Raw genomic sequence first — 16,249 nt, forward strand, 5'->3', positions numbered from 1 at the left:
AATCTGATTACAACAAAAACTGTAACTGTAATATATTACGTTACCAGCAAAAATATTGTAATCAGATTAGAGATACTTTTGAAAAAGTAGATGATTACTTCTAGGATTACTTTTAAATTCAGAAAGGATGTTTGCAAATTTGTTTTTTCTTCAGAAAAGGTGCAAGTTTTAAGTTTGTTCCACCTGAGCAAGCCCTATGACACACCAAATGCGTTTGATGGATCCTTTTTGTCTTCGTCTAATGGCTTTTATGAGGGAAGTAATCCAAAAGTAACTGAAAGTGATCAGATCATTACGTTACTGAGTTTGGGCAATCCAAAAGTTACATTACTGATTACAATTTTGGACAGGAAACTAGTGATGGATTACATTCAGAAAGTAACATACCCAACCCTGAAGAGGATGACTATACATGAATATGGTCAACTTCGAAACATAAAAAATCTGGATAAATTAGTATTTGTCTGTAAACTGACAAGTCAATTAATAGACACTTACAAGGAAGTTACTGCTAAATTACTTATCTTCAGGTTGGCGTGGGTGTATGTGTGTGTGTGTGCGTGCGTGATAATCTGAATGTACTGTCTTTCAGCAGCTCTTGTACCAGGTTGTCAACCCTACCCTTGACTACATCCTACCCTTATCAGATGAGTTGACTACATCCTACCCTTATCAGATGAGTTGACTACATCCTACCCTTATAAGATGAGTTGACTCTATCCTACCCTTATCAGATGAGTTGACTACATCCTACCCTTATCAGATGAGTTGACTACATCCTACCCTTATCAGATGAGCTGACTACATCCTACCCTTATTAGGTGAGTTAACAACAATCCTACCCACATCAGATGAGTTGACAACAATCCTACCCACATCAGATGAGTTGACAACAACCCTACCCATATCAGATGAGTTGACAACAATCCTACCCACATCAGATGAGTTGACAACAACCCTACCCATATCAGATGAGTTGACAACAATCCTACCCATATCAGATGAGTTGACAACCAACCTACCCATATCAATTGAGTTGACAACCATCCTACCCATATCAGATGAGTTGAGAACAACCCTACCCATATAAGATGAGTTGAAAACAACCCTACCCATATCAGATGAGTTGAAAACAACCCTACCCATATCAGATGAGTTGAAAACAATCCTACCCATATCAGATGAGTTGAGAACAACCCTACCCATATCAGATGAGTTGAAAACAATCCTACCCATATCAGATGAGTTGAGAACAATCCTACCCATATCAGATGAGTTGAAAACAACCCTACCCATATCAGATGAGTTGAAAACAACCCTACCCATATCAGATGAGTTGAGAACAACCCTACCCATATCAGATGAGTTGACAAGTTCACTTCCATCCAAGCATGCAAACATATGGCATATAATGCCTTCAATTACTTTATTACCTCTTGCCAGGACAGGTTTCTCTTCCCTTCTTTCATTTGATGCTGTGATGCGCCTGCTCAGGTCTCCTCCGCACCTGCTCTCCCTCACACACACACACGCACAAGCACACACACATGCACACACCCATCTCATGTTAGCTCTGAATAATGTAAGTGCTGCCTCACACAACGCTTCTGCCTTGAGGGGAAACCAAATGACACAGCAGAACCGACATGTACAACACAGCACTGGGACCTCCGGGGGTTGCCTAGGGGATCTCTCTGCGTTGACAATTAGCTCGCCAGCTAATAGTGGTATGGATACTTAGCTCAATAAAATTGTGTTGGGGAAAGAGGGGATTATCTGAAGGGATGGTTCAGGTTCTAGTCATTGTGATAGTAAGGGATTCTATTTAAATGTCTTCAACTTTTTCACCTCTACAAGTACTTTACATCAGTGGTTCCCAAAATTTTTCGGTTACTGTACCACCAACTGAATTTTGCTCTGCCCAGTGTACCCCTGAAGTACGCCCTCAAGTCCATTCTACCAGTAGGCCTATGGTCTCATGAGTCTTCTCAAGTACCCTTTGTGCATAGGCCAAGTACCCCCAGGGGTCCTAGTACCCCTGGTTGGGAACCACTGATTTACATTGTGTGGGTCACTCACCCCATCCACCTCCAATGTGTATAGCAGCCAACTTGGTGATTAGCAGACATTTTGTACTAGAGTGCTCAGCAGTTGTCCAGTAGTCCAGTATCTGGGATAATTATTTGCTTAGAAATCACTAGTGCACCAGTACTCCAACAAGGGTTGTTGATGAAAGTCTCAGGCCAGTGAAACGTGAAGTACACCCAGCTCGGGGCGGCAGGTAGCCTAGTGGTTAGAGACAGGTAGCCTAGTGGTTAGAGACAGGTAGCCTAGTGGTTAGAGACAGGTAGCCTAGTGGTTAGAGACAGGTAGCCTAGTGGTTAGAGACAGGTAGCCTAGTGGTTAGAGCATTGGGCTAGTAACCAAACAGTTGCAAGTTTGAATCCCTGAGCTGACAAGGTACAAATCTGTTGTTCTGCCCCTGAACAAGGCAGTTAACCCACTGTTCCTAGGCAGTCATTGAAAATAAGAATTTGTTCTTAACTGACTTGCCTAGTTAAATAAAGGTAAAATGTTAAAAAATACTTTCAGGGAGGTTCTCCTTATGTAGGTAGTATTGTGCTGGATACTGTTTAAAGTACTTTGAGACTTAAGTACAAACAGCTATATACTTAATGTATTATTTTTCAACTCCTAGTGGAGCAAAGGCCCTTCAAGCCTCTCTATAACATTTTAAAGTGCTTTATAAAGGCAGTATTGTTCTCGCCAATGAAATGAGGCACCCATACATATGGTGTGAAGATTAATATAGAAGGTACAGACAGTCCTGTTGCAGTCTTGCCAATATTTACTACCACCACAACATTCAGTAGTGAGGTTTAAGCCAAGCTACTGAATTCAACTGTGTTCAACTCACTGACCTTCTGTAGTGGGGAATTTATTTATGTATTCATAATAAAAACCCTGGTAAAATATGGGTTAAACAACAGAAAGTGGTGACTCAAAGGAAGTCTGGTTAAATGAGGACAATAGAAACATCCTGGAATAGAAACAAAGGACGGCAAGTCAATTTTCCCATGTCCTCGTTTTGGAAAATGTTCTCCTCAGCCCCTTTAAAGTGATTTTACTGTGTGCATTCTGGAGCTGCATCACAATGGTCAATCCCTGCACTCTTTGCTAGCATAGCCTTGGTCATACAGGTGTCTTTTTAATAGGAAGTAAATACCTATAGGAAGAAGAGATATGTGAGATGGTCAAGCATCGCTAATACTAGGCAGGCAGCAGGTAGCCTGCAGGTAGCTGCATCACTAGGCAGGAAGCCTAGTGGTTAGAGCATTGGGCCAGTAACTGAAAGGATGCTGGATTGAATCCCTGAGCTGACAAGGTAAAAATCTGTCGTTCTTCCCCTGAACAAGGCAGTTAACCCACTGTTCCTAGGCCGTCATTGTAAATAAGAATTTGTTCTTAATTGACTTGCCTAGTTAAATAAAGGTAAAATACAAAAATAATGGGGTACTTTAGCTGTATTGTAGGTCATTCATATCCACTGGAAATCTCCATCGCTTGAATTACAAATGTATATCTAATAAACTTGATGTGTCTGAGTTGCATACAAACTACTTAAACATTTATAGACTGGGGGCATAGAAAATCATTCTCAAGTGAAACTAAACTACCTTGATGATTCATAGTTTATTTGTCACTCACAAAATGGAAAGTTGTTGTAAAAAGTAAAGAACTTCAATACTGCATGTCAAGTTATTATGCCGGGTGGACTCTGTCCAAAGTCAACGCACAACCTCCTCCAAAGCTGTCATCACCATGACTATCACCATGGTCGCCATCAGTTGTCTCCAAACAAAACAAATACTTCATAGCCTAAATCACATTCTACTGGATATAGGGACAGCATTGGCCTCAGGAACCCTCAGTTCTTTCCTAAGGATGAACATTTTAGTCACATTTTGTTAATCTAATGTTTTCCAGGTCTACTATTAGCGATATATTGCCATTATGTGTTATTCACATCTCTATCTCTCTCAATGGCAGCAAAGTGCTTTGAGGGTGTTAACTTGATGCAGCCTGTACGCAATGTTTAGAGAATGATAGCAAATAACTGGTCTTAAAACTACTAGGGAAATTCTGATATGAAATAAAACAAAAGCATATTACAAATAAAATGTATGATTATTATTATTATTATATATGCAAGTGGACTTGAATGTTTTTTCAATCATTATTGTTGCTCTTCTCATTTCATCAATGCAGCCATGTCAATAAGTTTAGCCTATTGATGACTCAATATTTTTTTTTATAGCCCCTTTACTATTTTTTACTTCACAATGTATTTGCAGGTAATACAAAGATAATATCTGGCACAATTTAAATGTCATTCCAGTCATAAATTCTATTTTCTTTTCAAACATATCCCATGATGAATTGCTATGACCTTCTTATAGTTTTATACCCGCTTGCACCTATGCTACTTGTAAAATTACTATCTAGCAAGCATTAGTTTCATGTAATGCATTGTTTCAAAAGTGAAGAAATTGAGGAAACCTTATCAAACTTGTAACATGTTTTTACATGAAAATGTATATCTTGAGTGCTGTTTGGTTACATTTTCTGTGTAGCAATAAACCTTGTTGGCCAGCTTCGTATTCAATGATACCGCCTGCAAGCTTTCCTAGTTCCAAAGAATACAAAAGTATCCCCAAAGTCCCCGAACATAAAGAGATCTCTTTATGTTCCTAGCCCAAAGTATCCCAGCGACTCTCCAATGTTTCCATTTCTGTAACCACTGACAACAGGTTACTATATCGTGAGAGCCAATCAAAGCTAGGAATCAACTTTTGTTATCCAATGAAATACAGTTGTACTATGATTGACGGGTGTTTAAACCAATAGCATTCATAATCTTCCGTTGCCACTGATTATAAATCAGTCCTCCGATTTTGAATCGCGTATTCTTCTTTCTTGCTTCAGTGTATCCGAAAGCGGCAGTTATACTTCACCTGTGTTTTAAAAAAAATATTAATTCACTCAAAATGAGGGAAATTGTGCATTTGCAGGCTGGTCAGTGCGGCAACCAAATTGGAGCAAAGGTTGGTTCAACTTTCCAGACTATTTCACCCTTCATTAAAGCTCAGTAACGTAGCCCTGCCTTGCATTGTCTGTAATTTATCTATCTAACGTTAGTTATAAATAAATTATCTAGCTAGGCTACTACTATTAGGCTACATATGCACGTTTTCTGTATTGTAATTGCTCTGTATTTGATTCATTCCCTGTAAATTGCTTCGCTAGCATATCTTTTGGGATGTGAGTTGGAGCTAACACCTGTTCCATTTCTTTCCTCTAGTTCTGGGAAGTGATTAGTGACGAACATGGCATCGACCCCACTGGCACATACCATGGGGACAGTGACCTTCAGCTGGAGAGAATTAATGTGTATTACAACGAAGCCACGGGTAGGTCCTCTATTAGCCTGTTAGTTCTATATATTCTCTAGTCATTTAAACAAAATATGGTTGTAGTGCTGCTAGATCACATTTTTTTCAATTTGAGAATAGGGGCCTACACGGAGCTGGTTAAAAATATATTTGGAAAATGTATTCTGATAAATTCTAAATATATTATACTGTAATGAAACGGCCAGGAAGCAGGTCTCGAACCCTCGACCTTCTAGCCCGAAGTCTAGCGCGCTATCGACTGTGCCGCAAAAGCATGCTGAAGCGGCAGAGTCGATAACCGTTCTAATAAACCCAGGGTCGTTACAATACTAAATTACCACAAATATACCCCAAACTAGGCCGCGTATGGGAACGCGCTGGGTGGCGAGCTCTTACCTGGCCCAACTTCGAAGCGCTCTGCGCACACTTTGAGCAGACCAAATCCAACCTAATAGGAACTCCAGACAGAACTACGAGGGGTTGTCCTCAACAGTTTGTTATGGACTTGGGACTCATGTACGACGCTGTCCGAGTGTCTTGTAAGATCGCATAATGATTAGTAGGCCTATTTTCAGTGGTGTAAAAATACTTGAAAGTACTACTTAAGTCGTTTTTTGGGGTATCTGTACTTTACTGTTTATATTTTTCACACAACTGTTATTTCACTACATTCCTAAAAAAAAGTACTTGTTACATTTTGAATGCTTAGCAGGACAGGAAAATGGTTCAATTCGTGCACTTATCAAATTGTATTTGTCACATATACATGGTTAGCAGATGTTAATGGAGGGTAGCGAAATGCTTGTGCTTCTAGTTCAGACAGTGCTGTAATATCTAACAACTACCTAATACACACATCTAAAGGGGTGAATGAGAATATGTACATGTAAGTATATGGATGAGCGATGGCCGAGCGGCTATAGATATATATATATATATATATATATAATAGTGTTAATGTGGCATTATTTAGAGTGCATTGTATAAAGTGACTAGTGATCAATTTATTAAAGTGGCAGGTGATTGGGTCTCAATGTAGACAGCAGCTTCTCTGAGTTAGTGATGGCTATTTAGCAGTCTGATGACCTTGAGAGAAAGCTATTTTTCAGTCTCTCGGTCCGGCGCTGATACACCTGTACTGACCTCGCCTTCTGGATGGTAGCGTTGTGAACAGGCAGTGGCTCGGGTGGTTGATGATCTTTTTGGCCTTCCTGTGACATCGGGTGCTATAGGTGTCATGGAGGGAAGGTAGTTTGACCCCGGTGATGTGTTGTGCAGACCGCACCACCATCCTCTGGAGAGCCTATCAAGAGAACATCCTTGGTCGTCCCTATTGCCTCTGATCTGGCGGACTCACTAAGCACATGCTTCGTTTGTAAATTATATCTGAGTGTTGCAGTGTACCCCTGGCTATCTGTAAATAAAAAGAACAAGAAAATGAGGCTTAATATAATACATTTAAATTATTTATACTTTTGATATTTAAGTATATTTTAGCAATTACATTTACTTTTGATGCTTAAGTATATTTAAAAACAAATACTTTTAGACTCTTCTCAAGTACTATTTTACTGGGTGTCTTACTTTTACTTGAGTCATTTTCTATGAAGGTATCTTTACTTTTACTCAAGTATGATAATTGGTTACTTTTTCCACTACTTCCTATTTTACAGAACATAACAGCATATAGCACAGTAGGCCTATTTTACTGTTACACCAAGAACACCTCCTCAGTCATTTCTTGTGTGCTTTTAGGATGGTTAGCTCGCTGAAGCTGCATTGCCGAAACTCAACAGCTTGCACCAGTAGGCAGGATCTAGCCAATGCTCAGGGACAGATTAAGAAATCCTAGGCCCCAGGGATTTGTATTTTTATAGCCCCCCCCCCCCTTCCAGTACATAATTTACTGTTTAAGGAAAAGTCCCTTTATAATAAAGCCATAATAACATTTGCGATGTGGTATAAGCTACAGGGGAATTTTTGGGGGGGCAGGGGTCTGAGAAAAAAATAATTTCATGCAATTCTACCTCATGTACATGACATCCATGTCTCTAACAGTAAACTACTCAATAAAATGTCCAGTGGCACACTGACTCACCTGATGAAGATGAAGCCATAGGCTAAACACGGTGATGGCCGATACGCTCGACTTGGTAATAGCCTCAAGATGAACTACTTTGAAAAACAGTGCTGTTTGCAAAATATTTTTTGGGTTCTACAGGAAGATTTGTCTTCCCTTTTCAGCAGTAGACATTTGCTTTCCAAACTGTACATTTTTCCCGCAATTGTATTTTGAATTCTGCAAAAGGCAAACCTACAGCCTCGAACAACCTTAATTGAATCCATAGATGGCAGTTCCCATTCAAGTCAGGACTGGCAGCCATTGCTTATGTACCCATGAGTTTAAAAGTCAAATTGCCATGGTAAGAGGTTGTAAAACCCTTCTATGGATTATGTCTATGGCCACAATGCAAACAAGCTGTATGTTTGGCACGCATGCTGCCCAAAGTAATGACCTTCCCAGCTGTAGGCATACCTGTAACTGCCAAAATAAAAGAAACACTTGAGTAAACAAGGGATAAAAAGTATGGGTTATGGTGTGGGGTGCATTTACCTGGCATGGTTATGTACACTTGTAGAATTTATGCCCAAGTTCATTGAAGCTGTTCTGGCAGCTCGTGGTGGCCTAACACCATTTTAACACATTTTATGTTGGTGTTTCCTTTATTTTAGCAGTTACCTGCTTGTGCTAAAACTTTGTCCAGTTATTTCATTTTTTTACTATTGACCCCTCTGTGGCTAAATTATGCTCTCTGGTGTATTTTGAACATTGCGAGCGGGCTCCTGTGATTGGATAAAAATATATATACATGCATACATTCTAAATAAATTATACTAAATTACCACAAATTTTCCATGAACTACAACAAACCAAATATGTATAGCAGTTTAGAGTTAACCAACTTGCTGAGTGCGTTGCCAAACTGCAGCAACAAGTGACAAAAATAGTGTGAGTCAGGGGCTGGACATGGGCCCAGCCCCTGACTCATACAATTGAACAGTCACATTTATTTATTATGCAGTTTATTTTTTATTAATCAGTTACCCAATCAAGGCAGGGCCCCCCAGTTACCCATGTGGGCCCCTACCTCATCTCCTCCCCTATCTGACGATTAGCTAATTGAGAGCGGGCTCTGAGTCCGTCGTTGGCGGTTGCAGTAAATAAAAAATACTAAATGTATTTGTGTGTGTATATGTATACTGTGTATGTATACTAAATGTATTTGTGTGTATATATATATATATATATATATCTCTATCCTTATTTAGGAAAAACATTTTGCTGCCTCTTGGGTCCCCCACAGGCCTGGGCCCAGGGGCTTCAGCACCAGTAAGCCCCTGCATTAATCTGGCCCTACCTATGCTTTCATTGAAACAAAATACAAGGAAGGGTAATAGTTTAACACCATATACTGTAATTTGCTCACGAAACAGTAATTCAAGAAGATCTAAATGCATATTCCTATTCAACTATTTGTGATCAAATGATTAGCATGCAGATGCCGTTTGGACATTTCACCGGTAAAACGTGAATAATTATCATTCACGATTGACAGTGATGAATGCAATGCATTTTATGCATATTCGATAATGATATTAAATCTGTCGGTACAAACTTTGAGTAATTATGACATTTAAAGTATAGAATTGCGCTCCCGCACATAACACCACTGGTTGAACTTGATTAGAAAATTAGTGACCAATGTATTTGGTGGTCGTTCATGGTTTCGTGGGCAATGCAATGCCTCAAACGCTTCTCTTTTGCTTTGCAGGAGGCAAGTATGTCCCCCGTGCGGTGTTGGTGGACTTGGAGCCTGGTACAATGGACTCTGTGAGGTCGGGTCCCTTTGGACAGATCTTCCGACCAGACAACTTCGTCTTCGGTGAGCCCTGGCTTTCTGCTTTGGGATTTTGAGAATGACTTGTATTCATGAATACTACTGACTAAATCCTAAGGAAGAAGCGTCTTAATATTGCTACAATGGATATTGTATTCATTTGGGGCATTACTATATGTTGTTAAAACTTCCTGGTCCATTTTGTTTGTCTGCAGGCCAAAGTGGAGCTGGAAACAACTGGGCCAAGGGCCACTACACAGAGGGAGCAGAGCTGGTGGACTCTGTTTTGGATGTGGTGAGGAAAGAGGCAGAGAGCTGTGACTGTCTACAGGGTTTCCAGCTCACCCACTCCCTGGGTGGGGGCACAGGCTCGGGCATGGGCACCCTGCTCATCAGCAAAATCCGCGAGGAGTACCCCGACCGTATCATGAACACGTTCAGTGTGGTGCCCTCGCCCAAAGTATCAGACACTGTGGTGGAGCCCTACAATGCCACCCTGTCAGTCCACCAGCTAGTAGAGAACACCGACGAGACCTACTGTATTGACAATGAGGCTCTGTATGACATCTGCTTCCGTACCCTTAAACTTACCACGCCCACCTATGGCGACCTCAATCACCTGGTGTCAGCCACCATGAGCGGGGTCACCACTTGCTTGCGCTTCCCTGGCCAGCTCAACGCTGACCTCCGTAAACTGGCTGTCAACATGGTGCCCTTCCCCCGTCTCCACTTCTTCATGCCGGGCTTCGCCCCCCTGACCAGCAGGGGGAGCCAGCAGTACAGGGCCCTCACTGTGCCCGAGCTCACCCAGCAGATGTTCGATGCCAAGAACATGATGGCGGCTTGCGACCCACGTCATGGCCGTTACCTCACCGTAGCTGCAGTGTTCAGGGGCCGCATGTCCATGAAGGAGGTGGACGAGCAGATGCTGAACGTCCAGAACAAGAACAGCAGCTACTTTGTCGAATGGATCCCCAACAACGTCAAGACCGCTGTCTGCGACATTCCTCCCCGCGGCCTCAAGATGGCCGCCACCTTCATCGGCAACAGCACGGCCATCCAGGAGCTGTTTAAGCGCATCTCCGAGCAGTTCACGGCCATGTTCCGCCGTAAGGCCTTCCTCCATTGGTACACCGGGGAGGGTATGGACGAGATGGAGTTCACCGAGGCTGAGAGCAACATGAACGACCTGGTGTCTGAGTACCAGCAGTACCAGGACGCCACCGCCGAGGAGGAGGGAGAGTTTGAGGAGGAAGGAGAGGAGGAGCTGGCGTAAAGACGTGTCATGTGTATTTCACATGCCTTACTGACATTTTTCAGTGTCCTGTTTGTCTTGTCTGTCCCTTTTCACTGTGGCCTTCTCAAGCTGTCAAATTCCAGCTTTCGAACCAAATCTCTATTAAAGGCATAACTTTGATAGCATTTTGTCTCCTGTGCTCTTTAAGTCAATCCACCTCAGTGTTCAAATCAATTATACAACACACTTTAGGTACAATCATTGCAAATGGCCCACTTCCACATAGAAATGTGATTTTAAGGTTGGCTGTGGAATATTTCAGTAATCAATTCACAATACTGACCATGTAAAGGGCTAAATCCAGTCACCTGCAAAAAAAATATTTTACTGAGTCTTGAAAAATTTAGTGATAATTTAATTTGGAGGGTAGATTTTAGCTCATTTATGCATAACGTTTAAACTTTTTTTTATATGGAATTGTTGCCACTTGTAAGCCTTCATATTTATTCAAGTCAAACTTGCCTAGTATTTGTTTCAAAGTATTTTGCCAATTGCTTTTTATCTGTCCAAGCATAGAGGAAGACTATGGCTGAAGGGAAAAACCATATTTAATTTCTGAATAGTTTAAAGTTGGGTTTGGTTAAGGTTGGTGTCAGTTTTAGGATGCGTTCCTCTGCTTTATTTATTTAACCTTTAACTAGGCAAGCCAGTTAAGAACACATTCTTATTTACAATGATGGCCTACCAAAAGGCCTCCTGTGGGTATGGGAAATTAAAAATATAGGACAAAACCCACATGACATAGAGACCTAAGACATGGTAACAACACCACATGTCAACACAGCATGGCAGCAACACATAACAACATGGTAGAAACACAATATGGAAGCATGGTAGCAACACAAAACATGGTACAAACATTATTGGGCACAGACAACAGCACAAAGGCAAGAAGGTAGAGTGCCACGTCATCGACTGCGTCAAGACAGAGATTGGTGGAGTTCGTTTTGCATGGCCCAGTGCCCCGGGTGAATGGAGATTTCACTTATAGACCAATGGAATAGTCTAAAATTCGCAAACTCCGCCCACCTGGGGCACCAAGCCACGTCGAACGAACTCGACCATTGCTATAACATATGTGGTTAGATAAGTAAAATACCTATCCAGCCGCTGGCATGCGTCAGCCACGCTTGGGCAGAGGAACTTGTCCCAAGATTTTGGCTGCTTTCCCCTGCTCCGACGTTACACGCAATAACCAATGCTTGCGTGCCATTTCATTGACTGACAGGTTGCTGTAACATATGTGGTTACCTGATACTTGAAATACCCATCCAGGCGTTGTAAGATCTGGCATGTGTTAGCAAATGGACTGGGGTAAGAAACTCCCTTGCTCTGGCATACCAATCCAATGCCTTACCAATCATTGCGGTAGGGTTAGCAAGTGCACATTTCTGTGAGAAGAGTAGAGAATTGGACTGCAGCAGCCCCAGAGTTGTGTATAGACCACATCCAGCAGATGGCGCAATCACAATGAAGAACTACTCCAGACAAGAACGTGAATAATGAAGACATTGAATAGAATACCATCTCTCCTACAGTTTCATTGACTAATGGGTAGGGTTCTTACGATTGGGCCTTTTAAAATCTGTTTTATTTTCTTTCTTTTCTGTGAAATCTGCACATCCTTCTGTCTTCAAAAGTCTCAGCTTTCTAAATCAAATCACATGATATTGGTCACGTACAGGGATGTAAATTACTTAAGTAAAAATACTTGAAAGTAGTTTTTTTTTTGTATCTGTACTTTACTATTTATATTTTTGACAACTTTATACTTTTACTTCACTACATTCCTAAAGAAAATGATGTACTTTTTACTCCACAGATTTTCCCTAACACCAAAAAGTGCTTGCTACATTTTGAATGCTTAGCAGGACAGGAAAATGGTCTAATCCACACACTTATCAAGAGAACATCCCTGGTCATTCCTACTGCCTCTGATCTGGCGGACTCAGTAAACACATGCTTGGTTTGTAAATTATGTCTGAGGGTTGGAGCGTGCCCCTGGCTAGCCGTAATAAAACATTTTTAAAAATTGTGCCATCTGGTTTGCTTAAGGAATTTGAAAGGGTTTATACTTTTACTTTTGATTCTTAAGTATATTTAAAACCAAATACTTTTAGACTTTTACTCAAGTAATAGTGACTGGGTGACTTTCACTTGAGTCATTTTCTATTAAGGTATCTTTACTTTCACTCAAGTATGACAATTGGGTACTTTTTCCACCACTGGTCACATAACATCTTCTAAATATGTGTATTGCATGTGTAGTGAAATGCTTGTGTTCCTAGCTCCAACACTGCAGTTGTATCTAACACTTCACAACAATACACACAAATATAAAAATAAAAGAATGGAATTAAGAAATATATAAATATTAGTACGAGCAATGTCGGAGTGGCATTGACTAAATACAGTAGAATAGAATACAGTATATACAGTTGAAGTCGGAAGTTTACATACACTTAGGTTGGAGTCATTAAAACTCGTTTTTCAACCACTCCACAAATTTCTTGTTAACAAACTATAGTTTTGGCAAGTTGGTCAGGACATCTACTTTGCATAACACATGTAATTTTTCCAACAATTGTTTAGACAGATTATTTCACTTATAATTCACTGTATCACAATTCCAGTGGGTCAGAAGTTTACATACACTAAGTTGACTGTTTCTTTAAACAGCTTGGAAAATTCCAGAAAATTATGTCATGGCTTTAGAAGCTTCCGATAGGCTAATTGACATAATTTGAGTAAATTGGAGGTGTACCTGTGGATGTATTTCAAGGCCTACCTTCAAACTCAGTGCCTCTTTGCTTGACATCATGGGAAAATCTAAAGAAATCAGCCAAGACCTCAGAAAAAGAATTGTTGACCTCCACAAGTCTGGTTAATCCTTGGGAGCAATTTTCAAATGCATGAAGGTACCACGTTCATCTGTACAAACAATAGTACGCAAGTATAAACACCATGGGACCACGCAGCTGTCACACCGCTCAGGAAGGAGATGCGTTCTGTCTCCTAGAGATGAACGTACTTTGGTGCGAAAAGTGCAAATCAATCCCAGAACAACAGCAAAGGACCTTGTGAAGATGCTGGAGGAAACAGGTATAAAAGTATCTATATCCACAGTAAAACAAGTCCTATATCGACATAACCTGAAAGGCCGCTCAGCAAGGAAGTTCCAAAACCGCCATAAAAAAAGCCAGACTACGGTTTGCAACTGCACGTCTGCACATTTTGGAAAAGCATTCCAGGTGAAGCTGGTTGAGAGAATGCCAAGAGTGCGCAAAGCTATCATCAAGGCAAAGGGTGGCTACTTTAAAGAATCTCAAATATAAATATATTTTTGACGTCTTCACTATTATTGTACAATGTAGAAAATAGTAAAAATAAAGAAAAACCCTGGAATGAGTAGGTGTGTCCAAACTTTTGACTGGTACTGTATGTAAGATCCCATAGCTAACAGTGCATGTCAGAGCAAAAACCAAGCCATGAGGTTGAAGGAATTGTCTGTAGAGCTCAGAGAAACGATTGTGTCGAAGCACAGATCTGGGGAAGGGTACCAAAAAATGTCTGCAGCATTGAAGGTCCCCAAGAACACAGTGGCCTCCATCATTCTTAAATGGAAGAAGTTTGGAACCACCAAGACTCTTCCTAGAGCTGGCCGCCCGGCCAAATTGAGCAATCGGGGGAGAAGGGCCTCGGTCCGGGAGGTGACCAAGAACCCGATGGTCACTCTGACAGAGCTCCAGAGTTCCTCTGTGGAGATGGGAGAACCTTCCAGAAGGACAACCATCTCTGCAGCACTCCACCAATCAGGCCTTTATGGTAGAGTGGCTAGAAGGAAGCCAGTCCTCAGTAAAAGACACATGACAACCCGCTTGGAGATTGCCAAAGGCACACAAAGGACTCTTAGACCATGAGAAACAAGATTCTCTGGTCTGATGAAACCAAGATTGAACTCTTTGACATGAATGCCAAGCGTCACATCTGGAGGAAACCTGTCACCATCCCTACGGTGAAGCATGGTGGTGGCAGCATCATGCTGTGGGGATGTTTTTCAGCGGCAGATATTGGGAGACTAGTCAGGATTGAGGAAAAGATGAATGGAGCAAAGTACAGGGAGATCCTTGATGAAAACCTGCTCCAGAGCGCTCAGGGCCGTGGACAGGGGCGAAGGTTCACCTTCCAACAGGACAACGACCCTAAGCACACAACCAAGACAACACTGGAGTGGCTTCGGGACAAGTCTCTGAATGTCCTTGATTGGCCCAGCCAGAACCCTGACTAGAACACGATCGAACATCTCTGGAGAGACCTGAAAATAGCTGTGCAGCGACGCTCCACATCCAACCTGACAGAGCTTGAGAGGATCTGCAGAGAAGAATGGGAGAAACTCCCCAAATACAGGTGTGCCAAGCTTGTAGAGTCATACCCAAGAAGACTCAAGGCTGTAATCGCTGGCAAATGGGCTTCAACAAAGTACTGAGTAAAGGGTCTGAATACTTATGTAAATGTGATATTTAAGTTTTTTATTTTTAATAAATGTGCAAACATTTCTAAAAACCTGTTTTTCCTTTGTCATTATGCGGTATTGTGTGTAGATTGATGAGGGGAAAAATATGTTTAATCCATTTTAGAATAAGGCTGCAATGGAACAAAATGTGGAAAAGTCAAGGGGTCTGAATACTTTCCGAATGCACTGTATGCAGCGTTTACTGTGAATGCAGTCTCCGCAAACGCGGGAACATTGTCCTTCAATTTCAATCTCGCTATAGTGCTGAACTGTCGCAATACGGATTGAATTGAGCCCTTAGTCTCTGTTTTTTAAGCTGAAAAAAGCAACAGATACTCTTTAAAAACCTTTCTATGATGTGCGGTCATGCCTTGAGCATGTTTCGATGACACACTGTTCAATACAATGACCATCACATTGTAATACTTAATGAGACACATCCCTGGCAAGTTCTGCCAAAATCTTTCTTCTGCATCACAACAAACCAGTCATTTCCCTTTATAAAACATCCAACCTGCAATGATGGTTCATGCATGGTAACTGCAGAAATGGTAGCCTTGGTACCAGTCTGTTTGTACCATCATTCCACTGCTTGCCACTCCTTTGGCATACAAGGAGCTGAAATGATAGTACAAACAGATTTGGGATCAGGCTACAGAAATGGTTACAAACATCTAGTAGTCCATGCTAAGCCTTGACCACTACTTTTCTGTTTTTGACAGTATCAGATGTGGGAGTCTATTTGTATTTGTCATCAGATGTCTCCTATTTCTCTAGCGATCACCAATCACCTGAGGCCCCTTAGTTTTAATCTTCCCAGTGTTAACACACACACTGTTCTGCTCATGGTGTCAAAGTGGAGCTCTAAACGGATGATGGATTGCTCTTTTAGTGCCAGAGCTACTTTGCTGTCACTACCACTGAGGAGAGAGAGAAGGAGAGAGAGATGGGAAGGGATGTTGGATGTGGAGAGCAGTGACAACAACGACAACAACAGCTAACATAAATTAGGAAGCGTTCCGGTGGACAGATGGGGCTTACCATCACCCCCTCTGCATGCAAATGCCAACGACCAAAGAGTACCCCC

At 41.4% G+C, this 16,249-nt stretch overlaps 1 protein-coding gene across 1 annotated transcript; it reads left to right on the forward strand.

Annotated features, from left to right (window-relative positions):
* Positions 1 to 4,950: 4,950 nt before the first annotated feature.
* Positions 4,951 to 10,774, forward strand: tubb4ba (tubulin, beta 4B class IVba). Its single transcript, XM_014142538.3, has 4 exons — positions 4,951 to 5,105; positions 5,363 to 5,471; positions 9,287 to 9,397; positions 9,568 to 10,774. The coding sequence occupies exons 1-4, from the start codon at positions 5,049 to 5,051 to the stop codon at positions 10,626 to 10,628; spliced, it is 1,338 nt and encodes a 445-aa protein (XP_013998013.1). The 5' UTR covers positions 4,951 to 5,048; the 3' UTR covers positions 10,629 to 10,774.
* The last annotated feature ends 5,475 nt before the right edge of the window (positions 10,775 to 16,249 follow it).

The sequence above is a fragment of the Salmo salar genome, chromosome 01, assembly GCF_965601325.2.
Source record: "Salmo salar chromosome 01, fSalSal1, whole genome shotgun sequence".
Classification (NCBI taxonomy): domain Eukaryota; kingdom Metazoa; phylum Chordata; class Actinopteri; order Salmoniformes; family Salmonidae; genus Salmo; species Salmo salar.

Excerpts from the sequence above, each read along its gene's own strand:
- tubb4ba (XM_014142538.3), top strand. The coding sequence starts at position 5,049 with ATGAGGGAAATTGTGCATTTGCAGGCTGGTCAGTGCGGCAACCAAATT. Across the intron at positions 5,472-9,286 it reads GTATTACAACGAAGCCACGG|GAGGCAAGTATGTCCCCCGT; the intron begins GTAGGTCCTCTA and ends TTTGCTTTGCAG. Across the intron at positions 9,398-9,567 it reads ACCAGACAACTTCGTCTTCG|GCCAAAGTGGAGCTGGAAAC; the intron begins GTGAGCCCTGGC and ends GTTTGTCTGCAG.